We start from the raw sequence: 17,188 nt of genomic DNA, 5'->3' as shown, positions 1-17,188 counted from the left end.
CATAGTTATGGTTGGAATTTAAGTCTCTATATAATTCTAAATCCTATATGCAATTTAAAGCCAGGAAATAGGTGTTTAAGGCCAAAATTCCATTTCCCTATCTATCCTGCTGTGGTTATACCAGACAAATAACAGTTACAGTGATTTTAGAATCCCTTGCTATACTCTTAGGTATAATTAAGTGACTTAAATGTTGCGTTCCTGCTGAAATCCATTTCCTGAAATTATATACCGAGCACTGATCTTACTAGAGCATCACTATATATTTCAATTTTGACACAAACCCATGCCCACCATTGCTGACTCTCTTTCATAAAACAACACAAAAGTTACTGAGAGGTTGTAAATCCCAATCACATTTTTAGTCTCTGATTTCTTTAAATTAAACGTGAATCCATTTAAACTGAATCAGGCTTCTGGTGGATGGATTCAGTATGATGACTTTAACATCTGTGAGTTACAAAATCACCCACCTAATGGTACAGGAATATCTTCACACACTGTCTATCAGGCACATTACGGAAATATCAAGCAAATATAATGTAGCGCTATAAAGTCAAACAAAACCTCACAAAGACCTATTCCAAATTATCAGTACATAAAATGACTTACAATGAACACCCAAGTGACACACATAACTGTTGCTAAGCCTCCCGTCCACGCCCTATGGACTATAAATGAGGACAGAAACACCTTGTCCTTTTCCTCCCAAGACCCAAGGCAATGCCCACTATATAGCAGGTACTCAAACGATTTTTGTTTTTGCAGGAACCACTCTGACTGCGTTCCTCCCCTCTTGCTCCCTCCAAGGTGAAAGCAAGACTGATCATCAACGGCAAGTGGCAGCTGTAGCAAAGCAACACCACAAGCTGGCTTCCTGCTCTGCAAGGAACACTACGTCGCCTCCTCCTCGTGGCATTTGGTACTCTACACGATCAGAAAAACTTCTCTAGTAACATACTATAGAAATGACCCCTGAAAGTACAGCCTTCTCAAATGAACTTTGATGAATGCTTTATTTCATAAATAAATGTGTAAGAGTGTATTGCCCTGAATCAGAACATTTTGGAGTACTCTTTTCATATTACTTACAAACCTGATGATTTATTAGGCAAAAATGCAAGTTCTTTTTTTTTTTTTGTTTTTGAGACAGGGTCTCACTATGCAGTTGAGGTTGGCCTTGACTCACTTTGTAGCCCAGGTTGGTCTCGAACTCGCAACGATCCTCCTGCTTCAGCTCCCAAGTGCTGGGATTGCAGACATGTGCCACTATGCCTGGCAGCAAAATGAACTTTAGACTTCAGTTTCCTAGTCTGTGCAATGGGCATAGTAATACTTGTCTCATTGACCTCAGAAAACTGGATACAAATGAGATGAAACGATTCAATAAATTTGAAGGTACACTAAAAAACTATACATTATTATTTTGGTATTATGATTTATATAATAAGAAATGTATTAAATGTCAGCTGGGTGGAAAAAAGAGGTAGTTTCAAGTGATTATACAGGCATTACCTGGGGAATCTGAAGCTCTTTCTGCATTGAAATAATTTATGCTTTTTCTTCTGCATGAAGGAGCTAAGTAAGGAAAAATGCCACATACTTTTGGATTAAATAAAATGGACTGTCCTACTGCCAAATTTTCCTCCCAAAGCTGTGACCTTTCCACATCACTTATTTCAGAGTTAAAGGGATAAACCATTGTTTTCTAGATGGACCCTAAATAGTAAACTTTAAACTACTCAAATGTTTGCTGCAAACCAGATTTCTTTTCTTTTCTTTTTTTTTTTTTTTGGCCTTGAGTTCACTTTGTAGCCCAGGCTGGTCTCGAACTCGCAACGATCCTCCTGCTTCAGCCTCCCGAGTGCTGGGATTACAGGCATGCGCCACCATGCCTAGCATGCAAACCAGATTTCTGCAATTTCAGTACTTTTAAAATCTTTTTGGAGAGAAAAATCATTTGGAAATGAAGGGATTAAAAACAATAAATGAATGCCTTCTAATAATAATAATTTATAACCATAGGACCACATATATAGATCACCCTTATTTAAAAAAAAGATTGTAAATTATGTCCAGCTTTAAATTTCAGAACAAAATTATTTTCACTACTCTCTGCACATCAAGCGCTATTTTGGCTAGCCAACAGCAACTGCCTTATACAGACAAATGTTGTATTTGTCTTAAGTTATGAGCCAACTTTAAATAACAATTCTTGTGTACCTGTTCAAGGAGAGTTCCCAGAAGATTCTGGGCTTCAAATTTCCCCTAATTTGCAATTGCTGTAAACAAAGATTCACCTGATTCTCCTTAGCCACCCACACCAAACATAACCTGAGCCAAACTCTGACTAGAGTTGCTGTCACTAGGTATTTTGCTACTTACGTTTACTTTTCTTTAAAGGAATATATTTGTGTCAAATCACCAAGATGTACCTCTAATTTTATTATAGAGATTATAAAATGAATACGTAGGAGACAAAAGTATCAAGGAATAGGAGTACTGATGATTTGCCAAGTTTGTAACAGATTTGTATCATGACTCTGAACAGACTGGCAATTTCTATGACCAGGGAGCTGTGGAGACAATAGTACAAGGTGCCGGTCGGTTTTATCTCACTTCTCACTTAGCAGTTGGGAAATGCGGCCCAGCAGGTAGCTCCCCAGATCACCTCTGAAGCCACCTGTATCTCCGCCTTCTAGCACTGTGTCTAGTGGGCTTCTGCAAAGGTTTCCTGCCTATGTTGCAGTGAACTACACCACACTGGCTGCTTTCTCGTTGATAACGGCCCACTCTCCCCCACGTCCTTCAGGAAACTCAGGAGATCTCTGTCCTTCAGGAAACTCAGAGATCTCTGTCTCCTGCACAAGATCTTGTCTTACAGGAGAACCACTGTAGCAAAGGGTCCAGGTGGCGAATCGACATTTGGAATTCCATTTCTTGTTGTGGGGCTTGGTACAGGTAGTTTTATTTTTACATCAGTCAGGGTGGCTTTTGCCTCACCCCAATTGTTATTCTTCCATGCTTTCTTAGAAGATTGGTCTTCATTTTCCAAAGGAACTTAGCCACTAAATCACACTCAACGCCTGCCTACTTTCCCATATGTATTTTATGCAGATGCCCCTTATAGTTCTGTTGTGGTTTGGATATAATAGGTTCCCCCAAAAGGCTCATTTTGTTCAAGGCTTACTTGCTGATGGGCTTTGGAGAAGTGACTGGATCATGAGGGCTCGAACTTTCCCAGTGCATTAGCATCTTTATGGGAACATAATTAGATGGCATTATTAGGAGGTACTGGAAACAAGAGGTAGGGCCTGGCTGAAAGGAGTGCATTATAGAGGCATGAGCTTGGGGACTGTATCCGATTCCTTCTGCTCAGGCTCCCTCTCCCACCCTGTCAACTACCCTGCTTCCTGGCTGCCCTGAGGTGAGCAGCTTTCTCTACCACACCTTCTGCTATGATGTTTCAGGTACCTAAAGTCATGGACTGAACACTCTGAAACTGTGAGCCGGAATAAATCCTTCCTTAAATTGTTTACATCAAGCACTTTGTCAGAGTGGTGGAAAACTAACACAAGTTCAAAGACATACTGACTTCTATCACTGCATTGAAAGGAACAGTTAATGATTAATTATTTTGATCAATCTTGCATGTTTATATTTGTTTTCCTGAGTAACCACTTTGAAGTTATCAATATGTAATACAACAACCATTGTTAATTCCCCGTTACCTTGTCTGTAATTCAGTATTGCTTGTACTATTCTTGTGCTACTTTGTAAATGGTTGTCTGTTTCTTAATATGTTTTCATTCTTTTACTTCTAAAATAAAAAAACAAATAAAAACACAACTCATGCAGGAAACTAAGAAGCCCTCAACCAATCATGCATTACAAAATAATGTAGCAATTCCTTAACTCTCAAAATCTCTGATTAAATATCTATCTATACATTTTAATGAATATACTCAGTGGAAAAAATGTAGTAAAAGACTAGCTGAGAACACCAGGAGTTGGTAGCCAGAAAGATAAAAGTGAGTCAACAGGCTTAAGCTCTAATCATAATTCTAACAACTAGTCAACTTCCCCATTTGCAAAGCAAAAGTACAACTAGGGAGCATGGAACAACTCTGTCTTCAACATATATTTACATGAGTAAAACTAACCTTAAAAGTGATCTAGAACTGTCTAAAGGGACTTTTTGTGATGAGTGAAATATTCACATTATATATTGCCTAATAATGTAGCCAATACCCTTATGTGGGTTCTTCGGCACTTAAAGTGTGGCTAGTATGACTGAGAAAATGATTTTATAATTTAATTAACTTAAATTTAAACAGACAATGTAGGCAGCATACTGGGCAGTTCAGCTATCCAAGAAATTGCTACAAAAATTTTAACATATTAAAATAGAAGCTGAGGACACAGGTTAATGGTAGAGTATGAGCTTTGCATGTGGAAGGCTCTGGGTTGGCTCTCTCTACTGAAAAAAAAGTACTGTAATGAAAGCAAATCTAAATTTCTAATCCTTAGGCTGTATTTTTGTATCAGAAAGTATAATACAATTGGCTACTTTGTTTGCTTGTGACAACTGATATCCACCTTTCCTGTAGTTGTTAAAATTAGACTTTTCTCATTTTGCCACTGATAAGATAGTTTAATAAAAACCATGTGGTAGTGAAAGTTACAAGGCTGGCACATGGCTCCAGTTTGGAAGAATCAAGTGGGAGGCAAGTGACCTTACGCAGGATATTTCTCTCCAGCTCAGGAGTTGAAGTTTGATGGGCACTCAGAGATTTTTCCATCTCTGTAATGGGAAAGACGTCTCAGCAAGAAAGATACCTCTGTGATGTTTTAACAGAAGTGACAGCTAATCACTGAGTGTGAACTCTATTCTTGGATTATTGATGGTAGGGGCGGGAAAATGAATAGGATTGACTGGCTTTGGTAAAGTCTTTATAGTCCAGGGAGAATGAAAATGGTGGAGTGGTGATTGGTAGCAAAATTCAGCCTCTGAGAGATCCAGAATCCAGGCTCATTTACTAAATATTTAATGTATGTTAATATTTGGTTTGTCTTAGGGTTTATAATATAAATCTAGATTTCTCTGCTAAGGTTAAGGGCGGTACACTATTGGTTCGAACTGTATGTCAATATCCACTTTATCCTGGACAATATTACTGTTGCTGATTAAAGTGCTATTACTAGGGTTGCACAGCTGTTGCTATTTATAGGTTTTCTTGGTATGTCAAAACCTGGGGCACCTAGAATAGGTCCAAAATCTTGGTGATACAAATAATATTTCAGTCCATTCCCAGAGAATTGGGTGCTAGGTCAATCATACTGCATCTCCCTCTCCATCTAAACAGGATCTTAGGACTCATACCTTGAGTCCATCATGAAAAAGCAGACTAGCTATAGAGGTCTCCATACTAGCAACAAAGTCTTTCCACTATAATGGCATGCCTAAGCACAAAACAAAACAAATAAACAAATAATAAACAACAGAAACATGAGAAAATAAGGCAACAAAATGCCTGCCAAAATTCCCAGCTCCCCTAAAGCTGATCCATGGGGCATTGAAGGGGAGGAAAGCAAAACCAATACAGCTGAATTATTCAAAAGTATAACAGGAGATTAAAAAACAAATCACAGAGGTGCTCAGGGGGCTCACAGAAAGCAACTAATCAGATAACGGAGATAACAAAATAATCAGGGAGCTTATAAAATACTGATAAAAAGCAAGCTCAGCTAAAAAAAATGATACAAAACATGAATGATCAGTTTAGCAAAGAATTAGCATCCACTAATACATTCTAAATAGAAATCCAGATTAAAAATATATTAAAAGTATGGGCAGCAGAAGTGACCCATGTGAGGACAGAATATCAGAATTAGAAGGTAGGGGTGCTTTCAAAGACAAAAATATACCTTAAAACAACACGAAAAATGCATTCAACAGCTGATAGATGACTCAAAAAATACTAATCTAAGATTAATTGGAATAGGTGAAAAATCAGAAGACAGCACAAGGGACATAAAAAAATCTGTTTACATAAATAATAGCAAAAAACCTTCCAAATACTAGGAAAGAATTAAATATAGAGAAAAGTGATGGATATCGGATCCCAACAGCCATGATCAAAATCACATCATAGTCACAATACCAGAAGTCCCACACAGGGACAGTATTTTAAAAGCTGTAAAGAAAAATAATAAATCACTTATGAAGGTAAACCCACTAGAATTACAGCAGACTTCTTTCTCAACACAAATGTTAAAAGCCATAAGAGCTTGGAGTGGAGTGTTTCAAGCCCTAAAAAATGCAACTTCCAACCCAGGCTTATATAACTTACAAAACATTTCTTTCAAAATTGATGGAGAAATAAGGTATTTCCATGACAAAGAACACCTCAAGAAACTCAAGACCACCAAACCAGAACTCTAAACATTTTTCAAGGATATCCTAGAAACCATCAATGAAGCAAATAAATAAATAAATAAATGCACCAGGTAGTGTGATCAGTTAAGCAGAAACGGTGGGGTTGGGGGGCCAGCAACAGTAAAATAATGCAATGACAGGAATAAGTCAATACCTTTCAGAAATAAGTCTCAATATGAATGGTCTAAATTCTCCAATCAAAAGATACAGATTTGCAGAATAGATCAAGAAACAAAATCCAACAGTACGCTGTACACAAGAAACACATTTAACACAAAAAGAAACTCATAGACCAAAAATCAAAGAATGGAAAACAATACTTCATGCAACAGGAACCCAACAAAAAGCTGTTATTCAGACAAAGTGGACCTCAAGCCAAAACTCATCAGAAGAGGCAAGGTCACCATGCACTGGTTAAGGAAACAGTTCAGTACAAAGACAATAATTATACACATATCTATATCAAACCCCAACATATCCAACTTCATAAAGCAAACATTACTGGGCATAAAAAAATTAGATCAACATCAACACAATGAGAGACCTCAATAACCGACTGTCACAGACAGATAAACTAGACAAAAAAACCAGCAAAGAAATATCAGGGTTCAATCAAACTTCTGAACAAATGAACTGAACAGTTATCTAGAGTGTTCCACTACCACCAACAGAATACACATTTTTCTCAGCAGCGCACAGGACTTTCTTCAAAATAGAACACATGCTAGCCCATAAAGCATGCACAAATAAATGAAAAAGAACTGAAATTATCCCATGCATATTACCATACCATAACACAATTGCCATTGGCAAAAGAAATCACAGGAATTATGCAAACACATGGAAACTAAATAATAACCTCTTGACTAATCAATGGGTCACAGAAGAAATCAACTATTCCTAGAATCAACGATAACGCAATACAACACACTGGAACCTACGGGACACAATAAAAGTAGTCCTAAGCAGGAAGTTCATAGCTGTGAATGCCCACCTCACAAAAACAGAGCAAGCTCAAATAAATAATCTAATGATAGGCCTGGTGTGGTGGTGCATGCCTGTAATCCCAGTACTCAGGAGGCTGAGGAAGAAGGGTTGCCATGAGATTGAGGCCAGTTTGAACTACACAGTGAGTTCAAGGCCAGCCAGAGCTACATGGCAAGACCCTGTCTCATAAAAGCAAAAACAAAACCAAAACTCCCCCCAAACCAAAAAATAATCTAATGATGCACTGCAAGGTCCTAGAAAAACAAGAATTCAAATCCAAAACTAGCACAAGGCAGGGAGTTATAAAGATCAGAGCAGAAATAAATGATTTTGAGACCAAAAAAAGATATAAAGAATCAATGAATTGAGGAGCTGCTTATTTGAAAGAATGAACAAAACGGACAAATCCCTAGCCATTCTTACCAAAAAAGGAAAGAAAAGAAGCAAATCAATGCAATTAGAAATGAAAAAAGTGAAATCACAACAAAGTCTCAGACTCTGCTGAAATCTGGAAGATTATTAGTAACTACTTAAAAAACCTATACTCTAATGACATGGAGAACTCAGAAGAAATGAGTGGAGATATTTATATATCTATATGTATATATCTATGTATCTGTCTATATCTATATCTATATATATCCAAAGCTCAACCAAGAGGACATAAAAACCCTGAATAATCCAATGTCAAGCAATGATATTGAAGAAGTAATAATAAAAGAAAAACTACCAAGTAAAACCCAAGTCCCAGTGGATTCACTCCTGAATTCTACAAGAACTTCAGGGAAGATCTAACACCAATGCTCCTTAAACTTTTTAATGAAATTAAAAGGGAAGGAGTACTCCCAAAATCATTCCTGGAAGCAAGCATTACCCTGATTCCTAAGCCAAAAACAGGCCCAACCAAAAATGAGAACTACAGGCCAATCTCTTTAGTGGGCATTTATGCAAAAATCTACAATATGCCAGGTATAGTGGCTCATGCCTGTTAGCCCAGGAGGCTGAGGCAGGAGGATCACTATGAGTTCGAGGCCAGCCTTGAATACAAAGTTCAAGGCCAGCCTGAAGTGTATAGTGAAACCTGGTCTCAAAAAGACAAAAACAAAATCAAAAACAAAAACAAAAAAAATCTGCAATAAGATACTGGCAAACAGGATGCAACAAATCATCAGAAAGATCATACATTATGACCAAGTAGGATTCATCCCAGGCATGCAACAAAGGTTCAACATATACAAATCAATAAATATAACACATCACATAAACAGAAGTAAGGACAAAATTCACATGATCTTCTCAACTGCTGCAGCAAAAGCCTTTGACAATGTCTGATATCCATTCATGATAAAAAAAAAATCTGAGGAAAACAGATATAGAAGGACCCTATCTCAATCTGGTAACAGCCATTTATGACAAACAAATTGTCAACATATTAAGTGGGGAGAATCTGAAAGCTTTCTTTCTATAATCAGGAACAAGACAAGGATGTCTGTTTAATATATTTACTACTTTAATATGTATTTTTTTTAGGTGCTGGGAATCAAACTCAGGCACTGTGCCACGGATCTAAACCTCCAGCCCCTTCAGTATATTTCTTGAAACATTAGCCAGAGCAATTAGGCAAGAGAAGGAAAAAAAGGAATATGTCTATCTATCTATAGGTTGATATAGATATCTTTATAATATATCTATCTATAGGTGGATAGATAGATATGTCTATATACATCACTTATATATACCACTATACAGTGGCATTCCTTGCACACTAATAGTAAACTCACCAAGAAAGAAATTAGGGAAATAATAACTTGTACAATAGCATCAAGAAAAATTAAATACTTAGGAATTAATCTAAACAAGGAAGTGAAAAACCTGTACAATGAAAACTGTATTACAATGAAAACTATATTACTCTGAAATGAGAAATTGAAAAGGACATCAGAAAATGGGAAGATATTCTCTGCTTCTGTATAGCTAGAATCAATATAATAAAAATGGCCATACTTCCAAAACTGCTATATAGATTTATATATTTATATTTATTAATATTTATGTATATATATTTTGTGTATTTTAATCCCAATTAAAATACCAATAGCATTCCTCACAGAATCAGAGAAAAAAATCCTAAAATATGGAATCACAAGAGACCTAGAATAGCAAAAACAATCCTGGGCAATAAGAACAAGGCAGAGGGAATCGTAATTCTGGATTTCAAGTCACACTACAAAGCTGCAGTGATAAAAACAGCATGCTATTGGGAAAAAGACAGACACATAGATTAATAGAACAGAATACAGGGATGCAGGAAAGCCTACAAGCACATCCAGCACCATTTGTTAAAGAGGTGATCTTTCCTCCAGCATTAAGTTTTTGGCCCCTTTCTTGAAGGCACAGGCACAGACAAAGACATATCGAATTAAAAAGCTTCTGCACAGTCAAGGAAACCACAGAGAGAAGAAACAACCTACAGAATGAGAAAAAACATTTTGCTAGCTATTCTTCAGACAGAGGAAAGAACTCAAAAAAATTTGGACTCCCTGAAATAAAAGACCCAGTTGAAACAATGGGCAACTGAACTGAACAGACATTTCTCAGAAGAATACAAATGGACAATAAATACATGAAAAAATGTTCAACATCTCTGGTCATTACAGAAATGCATATTAAAACACACTGAGATTCTATCTTACTCCAGAAATCAGATAAAAACATGCAGGCAAGGCTTCAGTGGGTAGAGAGGAGGAACTGCTTTTCATTGTTATGGGAATGTAAAGTAATACAACCATTATGGAAATCAGTATGAAAAATTTCTCAAAAAACTACAATAAGAAATTCCATTTGACACAGGAATTTTCCTCCTACATATATTCCCAAAAGTTAAAGACATATTACAGTGATACATGCAGACCCATGTTTATAACCGCGCAGTGACAGTAGCTAAATCTTGGAAGCAGCCTATATGTCCAAAAACACATGGATGGGAGAGGAAAGGGATGTAAAAAGAAGTAAGGTGTGTTATGTACATGTACCAACTCCGCACGATGAACGCAATCATTATGCACTGCAAACATGTATGTCTTAGTTATTTTTCTCATCACTGAGACATAATACCTGATACTCAAAAGTTAAAGAAGGAGAGATTTATTTCAGCTCAGTTTGTAGAGGTTTCAGTCCATAGTCAACTGGCTCAAGGCAGGGAGACATGGCATTAGGTCATGGCAGAGGAGAAAAGTCCATAGCAAAGCAGGCATGAGGCAGCAAGCAGCACAGGCAGCAAGGCAAGCCTCTTTTCCCCTTTTGTTCCACCCAAGGTGGGCCTTCCATTATTGATACCTAGAACTATGCTAAACCAATCAGTGGAATAATTTAGTACCATACATCTTTAATCCCAGTACCACACACCCTAGATCTAACCCACTCTGAAAAATCCCACCTATGAGGGCATGAGGCTTCGAGGGGATGTCCAGATACAAGCCATAACATTCCACCTCCAGCTCCCAAAAGACTCATGTACATTCCTTTATGCAAAATGCATTTGATCCATCTCTAAGAGATACCAAAGTCCTAGAGTTTTAAAATTTCTGACAAGTCCAAGTTCAGAGTCTCCTTTGAAATTTAAGGCAAACTCTTAGCTGCAAGCTTCTGTACAAATGAAAACAAAGTTAAATACTTCCAACATACAATGGCATAAGATAAACATTCCCAGTCCAAGTGGTACAAATAAGAGGATAGAAAGGAATGGGACCGAAGCAAGTCCAAAATGCAACAAGGCAAACATTAAGTCCTGTACTTCCAGTCCAGCATCCAAGGCAATCCATGGCAAGAAGTGAACTTCAAAAGGCTGGGGAGGCTCTCCCACAATGGCATCTTGGCTGCAGCTCTCATGGCTTCTCTCTTAGGCTGGTTTTGCTCACTCCTTGCAGTTTTCCTCAGCTGATCCACATTCTTCGCTTCTCATAATCTATAGGTTCTCTACTGGACCTTCAGCTTCACACTCACAGTTTCACACTGCCCTCTCAAGGGCACACTGCCTGGTCTTCCAGGATTTCTTCTGAAATCTGGGTGGAGGCCTTCCTGACCCCACAACTCTTGCTTTCTGCACTGCCTAAACTAGCATCATGTGGATGATGTCAAGGTCTGCCACCAGCTGGAGCAGTAGCCAGGCCGCCTTCTCTCTCGGCTGGAGGAGTCAAGTGCCTGGATTTCTGAGTGTTGTGAACTCAATTCTGAGGAACAAATTCTCTAAATACTTCCAACATACAATAGCACATGGTGCTCTGGTTCTCAAAGCCAAGTTTTTCACCTTGGTAATTTGGAGGCTATAAGAGGTAGAGTCCTGCTGGTTCTCGTGATGTTCTCAGGTCATCTTTTCTATTGTTCTGTTCCTTCTCAGCAACCAAATTCTCCTCTTCTCCTTCTTTGCAGGCTGTAACCTTACCAAAGCTTCCTTTCTGACCACACTCAAAATGTTTTAAGTCATCCTACTGAGCTCCTTGCTCTTGATTCTCAAAACTAGATCTGGCTACAAGCCTCCAACAGTAGCTATGCACAGCCTCAACATTAGATTACCTTAAAATTTCTTCTGCTAGATTAATTAGTCTGCCGCCCTTATTCTCAGTCTCAGGCAAATTCTTTGGACAAGAACAAAATGCAGACAAATTTTCAGCCAGAGCATAACACACATGGTCTGGAGTCCAACTGCCAACGTAGTCTTTCTTTCCAGCGGATACCTCCTGAGCCTGGTCTTTTCCAGCTACCTTGTAGTCAACATTCTGGTCTTCTGAACTTCGACTAGAATCTCTCATCAAGTTCAGCTTATAGCATTCCAGGCTGTTTCTTCAGGTGGAAACTACAAATCATTCCCAAATATTCCTATAGCCAGTTCCAAAGGCTCCTGAACCACATGGTCAGGAGAGTCACACCAAAAACCCCACTCTTGGTATGAAAATCTGTCTCAATTACTTTTCTCACCACTGAGACACAACAGCTAGTACCCACAAGTTAAAGGAGGAGAAGTTTATTTCAGCTCACAGTTCACAGAGGGTTCAGTCCACAATTAACTGGCTCCAAGGCAGGGCAGCATGGTAGAGGGGTATGACAGAGGAGATACAATCCATGGCGGAGGAGGCAGGCAGCAGCAAGCACAGCAACGTGAGCCTCCCTTTCCCTTTTATCCCATCCAATCTACCAGCCTTTTGGAGGTTCCACCTACACCCAGTGTGGGCCTTCCATTATGCACACCCAGAACTATACTAAACTAATCAGCAGAATAATTTAGTACCATACACCCTTTTTTAAAAATTTTATTTTAAAAATAAAACAAGGAAAACACTGACAGCCAACCTTTTACAAAATAGCAAAAGAACAGTATAGACAATACAGAGTTACAAACAAAGTGGTAGGAAATTAACAATGGTTGTTGTATTACATATTGATATCTTCAAAGTGGTTTCTCATGAAAACAGATAGAGACATGCAATATTGATCAATCAAGAACTCACTGACAGTTTCTTTCAGCAAAGAAATAGAAGACAATAGGACAACTATGTTAACTATCCTGTATACACATACATACAAAATTTCTCCTTCTTTCCCTTCTCTTTTCCCACATCCCAATTGCCCTTTAGTGTTTCCCTATCATTTCACAATGTCTATCATACCTCCTAGTTTAAATTAACTCTTTCAGGTTTTACACTAGTGAGACAATGTGGTGCTTGCACATGTAAGTACCATACACCCCTAAGACCACCATCACATACCCTAGATCCAGCCAGGCTGAAATGCCCCACCTATGAGCACAAGAGACTTTGAGGGAATATCTACATACAAGCCATAACATACATACTAATAGAAACTAATAAAAAGGAAGAAAATCTTCATCGTCTGCCGTGGTTAAGGTTCTAGCAGAGCACAACCCTGTATGGAACACTGGCCGGGCCAGGGCCAGGGCCTGGGACACTGACCTTTCAGTCAGTAGCACTACTCCAACTGCATGCAGATTTGCTAAGAAAACACTTAAGAAGACAGGAGATTCCCTGCTTCTTCATCTTTGTTACCTCCCTAATTACTCCACCATCTCCTCTTGTGTACGTCACAACTTCCTAACCCACCTCCCTGCTTCCATTCTTAATGCCCTATAATTCATCCTCCAGACAGCAGCCAGAATGCCCTTAAAACCAGATAATCTCATTGCTTGCTTAAAATCCTCCAGCAGCCTCCTACTCAAAACAAAAACCAAGCTCCTCACCCTGGCCTCCAGGGTTCTGCTCATCTTCTTTACTTCTACTCTTTCCACTGTTCCCCTAAGTCATTCTGTTCCAGCTACACTAGCCTCCTTGACAGGTTCTTGTAGCAAATCAAACTTCCTGCTCAGGCACAGGGCTTTACATGTGCTATCTCATTTTGTCTTCACAACAAAGCCTGCGGCTTAAAAAAATGATAAATCCTAGTTGCACAGTTTATGAGGAGTGGAAAGAGAATTTGTATACAACCAAGTCTCCCTGCTGAGCTGAGCTTTAAAATTGGGGATTTTCTTTTTCTGTCTTTGTGAGACAGGGTCTCACTATGCAATTCAGGCTGGCCTTGAACTTACTTTGTAGCCCAGGTTGGTCTCAAACTAGCAGTGATGCTCCTGCCTCAGTCTCCTGAGAGAGTGCTGGGACTACAGGTGTGCGCCATCGCACCCATCTTAAAATTAGAGATTTAAAGGAGGATCCAAGGGGCTGGGGATTTAGCTCAGTGGCACAGCACCTACCTGGCAAGCGCAAGGTTGTGAGTTCGATTCCCAGTACCGGAAAAACAAACAAACACAAAAAAGGAGGATCCAGTCATTATCCTGACTGACTCCATTTTGCTTCTCTGGCCTGTTTTTTCTCTGGGTCATTTATTTTCAGTTTACCTCAGGTTCCAGGAACAGCAAGACTTACAGGCAGATCATATCATGAGGGAACAAAACTGCCTCCCAAGCAGTAATGATTTCACCAGAGCTAGCAGGACCCCACAGAACTAGACCAACCTGAACTATCTGACCAAGTCTGCTTGTCTACGTATACTTCTTGTTCCCAGATTTTGTCCTTTCCATGTATAATCCTGGAGCTCCTATCAGTATCCTGAAGACAGGGCTTAGGGTATTGGTATCGTCATAGTAATAAATGTCTTAACTAGCTCACCAGCACTCATCTCTGGTTGGATTCTCCACGCAGCAGGGAGCCAAATCTGGTGTGTTGGGACTTTCAGAGTCAGGCTCTGGCCTAGGACTCTGGTGACAAGTACGCAGGCTTAACATTCACATTATGTCCAAACGGCACATCCAAACACTTCCCCTGCACCCACAGAATGAGGCAACCAGGCCTCTCCTAAGGCAAACTGCTCCTCTGACAGCATTCAGTGGAAACAACCCCAACACACACACACCCAAAGTCTGATGCCACACCACCGTCCTGCAATCCTCAAAACACAAGGACCATCTGTGAATTTTGACCTGATGCCTTTTAGCCACAAATCTTTTTGGATCATTTTAAACTAGCAACTATTTAATTACAATTAAAACACAACTATCACAGGAAACGCAAGTTACTTTTATGAATGTTTGGAGCATTATTTCACATTTACGTTAATATCATTATTTTAATATTTCAAAGAGACTTTCTACAACTTATTCTCTCCTGGCTCCATATGCTATAATAACGTAAAGAAATCTGCACCAATTCATCAGATGGCTCCATTTTATAGGAGAACAACGCATATAAGAACTGAGTTTTACATTATGGAGTGGGACTTCTCAGCTCTGCCTGTCAAATGACTTGTTGGTGGAATGCCTCGTTGTAGAACAGGTTTTACTTTATATAAAGCTGAGGTTGATCGAATCAATACCTTTAATTGTTTTAGGTCTCACCTTCTATTTTTATAAAATGGGAATACAATACTTCTTCAGAATGGGCTTGAGGAGTCCGTGAGAACATGCTCCCTGACTACTTGTTACAGTAAATGCTAGTTGGCTCAGTCAGAGGTAGCTACTTTTCAAATCATAATCTAAGGGTGGTCAAATGAAGCTCTCAGTGAAAAATGTTTTCAGTTACCAAGCACTTCCCAACAACAACAAAAACATGAAGACAGCAGTGCTGCTACACCAACTGGAAGTAGTAAGTGTTTGTTACACACTAAAATGGGTCAATCTAGTGGATTAAATCCAGACTTTAAAAAAAAAAAGTTGTTTCCAAGTCCAGCTTTTTATCTTGACTACATAATCCAACCATTACTAACCAGCTTGGGCATTTTATTCGCCCTTGTCATTACTTGTCCCCACCCCTCATGTCATGGTGGTTTCTAGCCAGGGACATTAAGCGGGGATTTTTTCCCCTCCCTCCCTTTTTCTTTCCCTAATGGGTATGAAGTAGTCCAAGCACTTTGATCTTTTATTTCCCACTGGGAATTTAAGCAGGCCTGAGCAACAACTGACTTCCAAAGGTCACTACAACAGGCCTTCAAGTGAAAATAGACTTAATTATGAATCCATAAAACTCAACTCAGTCCAGCTGGGTTTTCAGAAACACATCTGGTTTAAAATTTATTCCTTCAAGTATTATCTTGCTAATTGCGAATGCAGGACACCACTATATCTCTTAATAAAAATCTCCCAAATACTTGAAGTAAATCCAACATTTCATTTATTCAGGCATTCACTCAAATTCTGTGGCTAGAGGACTAAAGGCAGCAGCCCCACATTGTTTCCAGTATCCACCTCCAGGAGAATCTCTTTTTTAAAACGCTTACTGTGATTTTCCAAGTGCATTTACTATTTGGAGGGTACACTCCAGGAAAACCTTCACTGCCAATAAATCCAGATTCTCCAGTAAGAACGCCGCCACATCTGAAAACAGGTCTGGGAAAACAAAAGAAGAAAGGGTACTTAATTTGAAACATGATCTAATAATCCAATGTCAACCTCAGAAAGGTATAACACATCCGTATGGGTAGCAGTTAATTGTGTTTAACAAACGTTTGTGCCAGCGGGGCTTGGTGACCCACCCACTCTTGTATTCCCAGCTACTCCTAGTATGTGGGAGGCTCTGGGTTCAATCTCCAGCGCCGAAATAAATAAATAAACAAACAAATAAACAGATGCTTCGACCAGATAAAGTATCTGAAAACTTGCTAGCTCCTAGAATATTTAAATTATAGCCTCATAAGTCTCCAGATGCTATCATAATTATATATATGCATATATATGTATTTGTGTGTGTGTGTGTGTGTGTGTGTGTGTATATACATGGTATCAAGTCCTTCGTATAGTGTTCAAGTCTAGCAGGAAAATGATAAACGGATCAATTTAACTGGAGAGAGCGGGAGAGAAGGTGAGAGGCCAGGTGAGGATTTCAGACACGGTTTTAAAGACAGGCAGCAACTGGTGAATATAAAAACTTTTTAAATTCCCAGATTTGGAGACATGCCTAGTTCTCTTCCCCTTTTTCTGCAAATCGCACCGAAAAGGGAGGTTCGCGTGGATGAACACGGAAGAAGAGATGCCCAAACTGGACTTCGGGCGCGTCCCAAGCCCAGGTCCCCGCGAAGAGCTGCCAGGCGCGAACTTGGCGCAGCGGCTGCGGTTTCCCTCCAGGTCCGCGTCTCCGGGCAAAGCCTCCGGAGGCAGCGAAGGGCGGGAAGCCGGAGCTCAGGCACGGGGCCCGAGGTTCCCCGCGCGCTCACAGACCGTCGGGCACCGAGCGGCCAGGCGGTCGCAGCCCCGCCACGGGGTGGCCC

The 17,188-nt window shown here is 39.5% G+C and overlaps 1 protein-coding gene across 1 annotated transcript in view; it reads right to left on the bottom strand.

The window, feature by feature from the left end:
• Pcolce2 (procollagen C-endopeptidase enhancer 2) overlaps positions 1–16,310 on the bottom strand; it is a gene marked incomplete at its 5' end in the record, with an annotated part of 73,262 nt that extends 56,952 nt beyond the window's left edge. The window contains 1 exon segment of the mRNA XM_013506286.1: positions 16,202–16,310. Coding sequence (XP_013361740.1) covers positions 16,202–16,310 — 109 coding nt within the window.
• Between the last annotated feature and the right edge of the window lie 878 nt (positions 16,311–17,188).

The sequence above is a fragment of the Chinchilla lanigera genome, unplaced genomic scaffold (assembly GCF_000276665.1).
Source record: "Chinchilla lanigera isolate Chin_1 unplaced genomic scaffold, ChiLan1.0 scaffold00107, whole genome shotgun sequence".
Lineage (NCBI taxonomy): Eukaryota > Metazoa > Chordata > Mammalia > Rodentia > Chinchillidae > Chinchilla > Chinchilla lanigera.
Note: the sequence above shows the minus strand (reverse complement) of the source record. Positions and strands in the feature narration are given on the sequence as shown.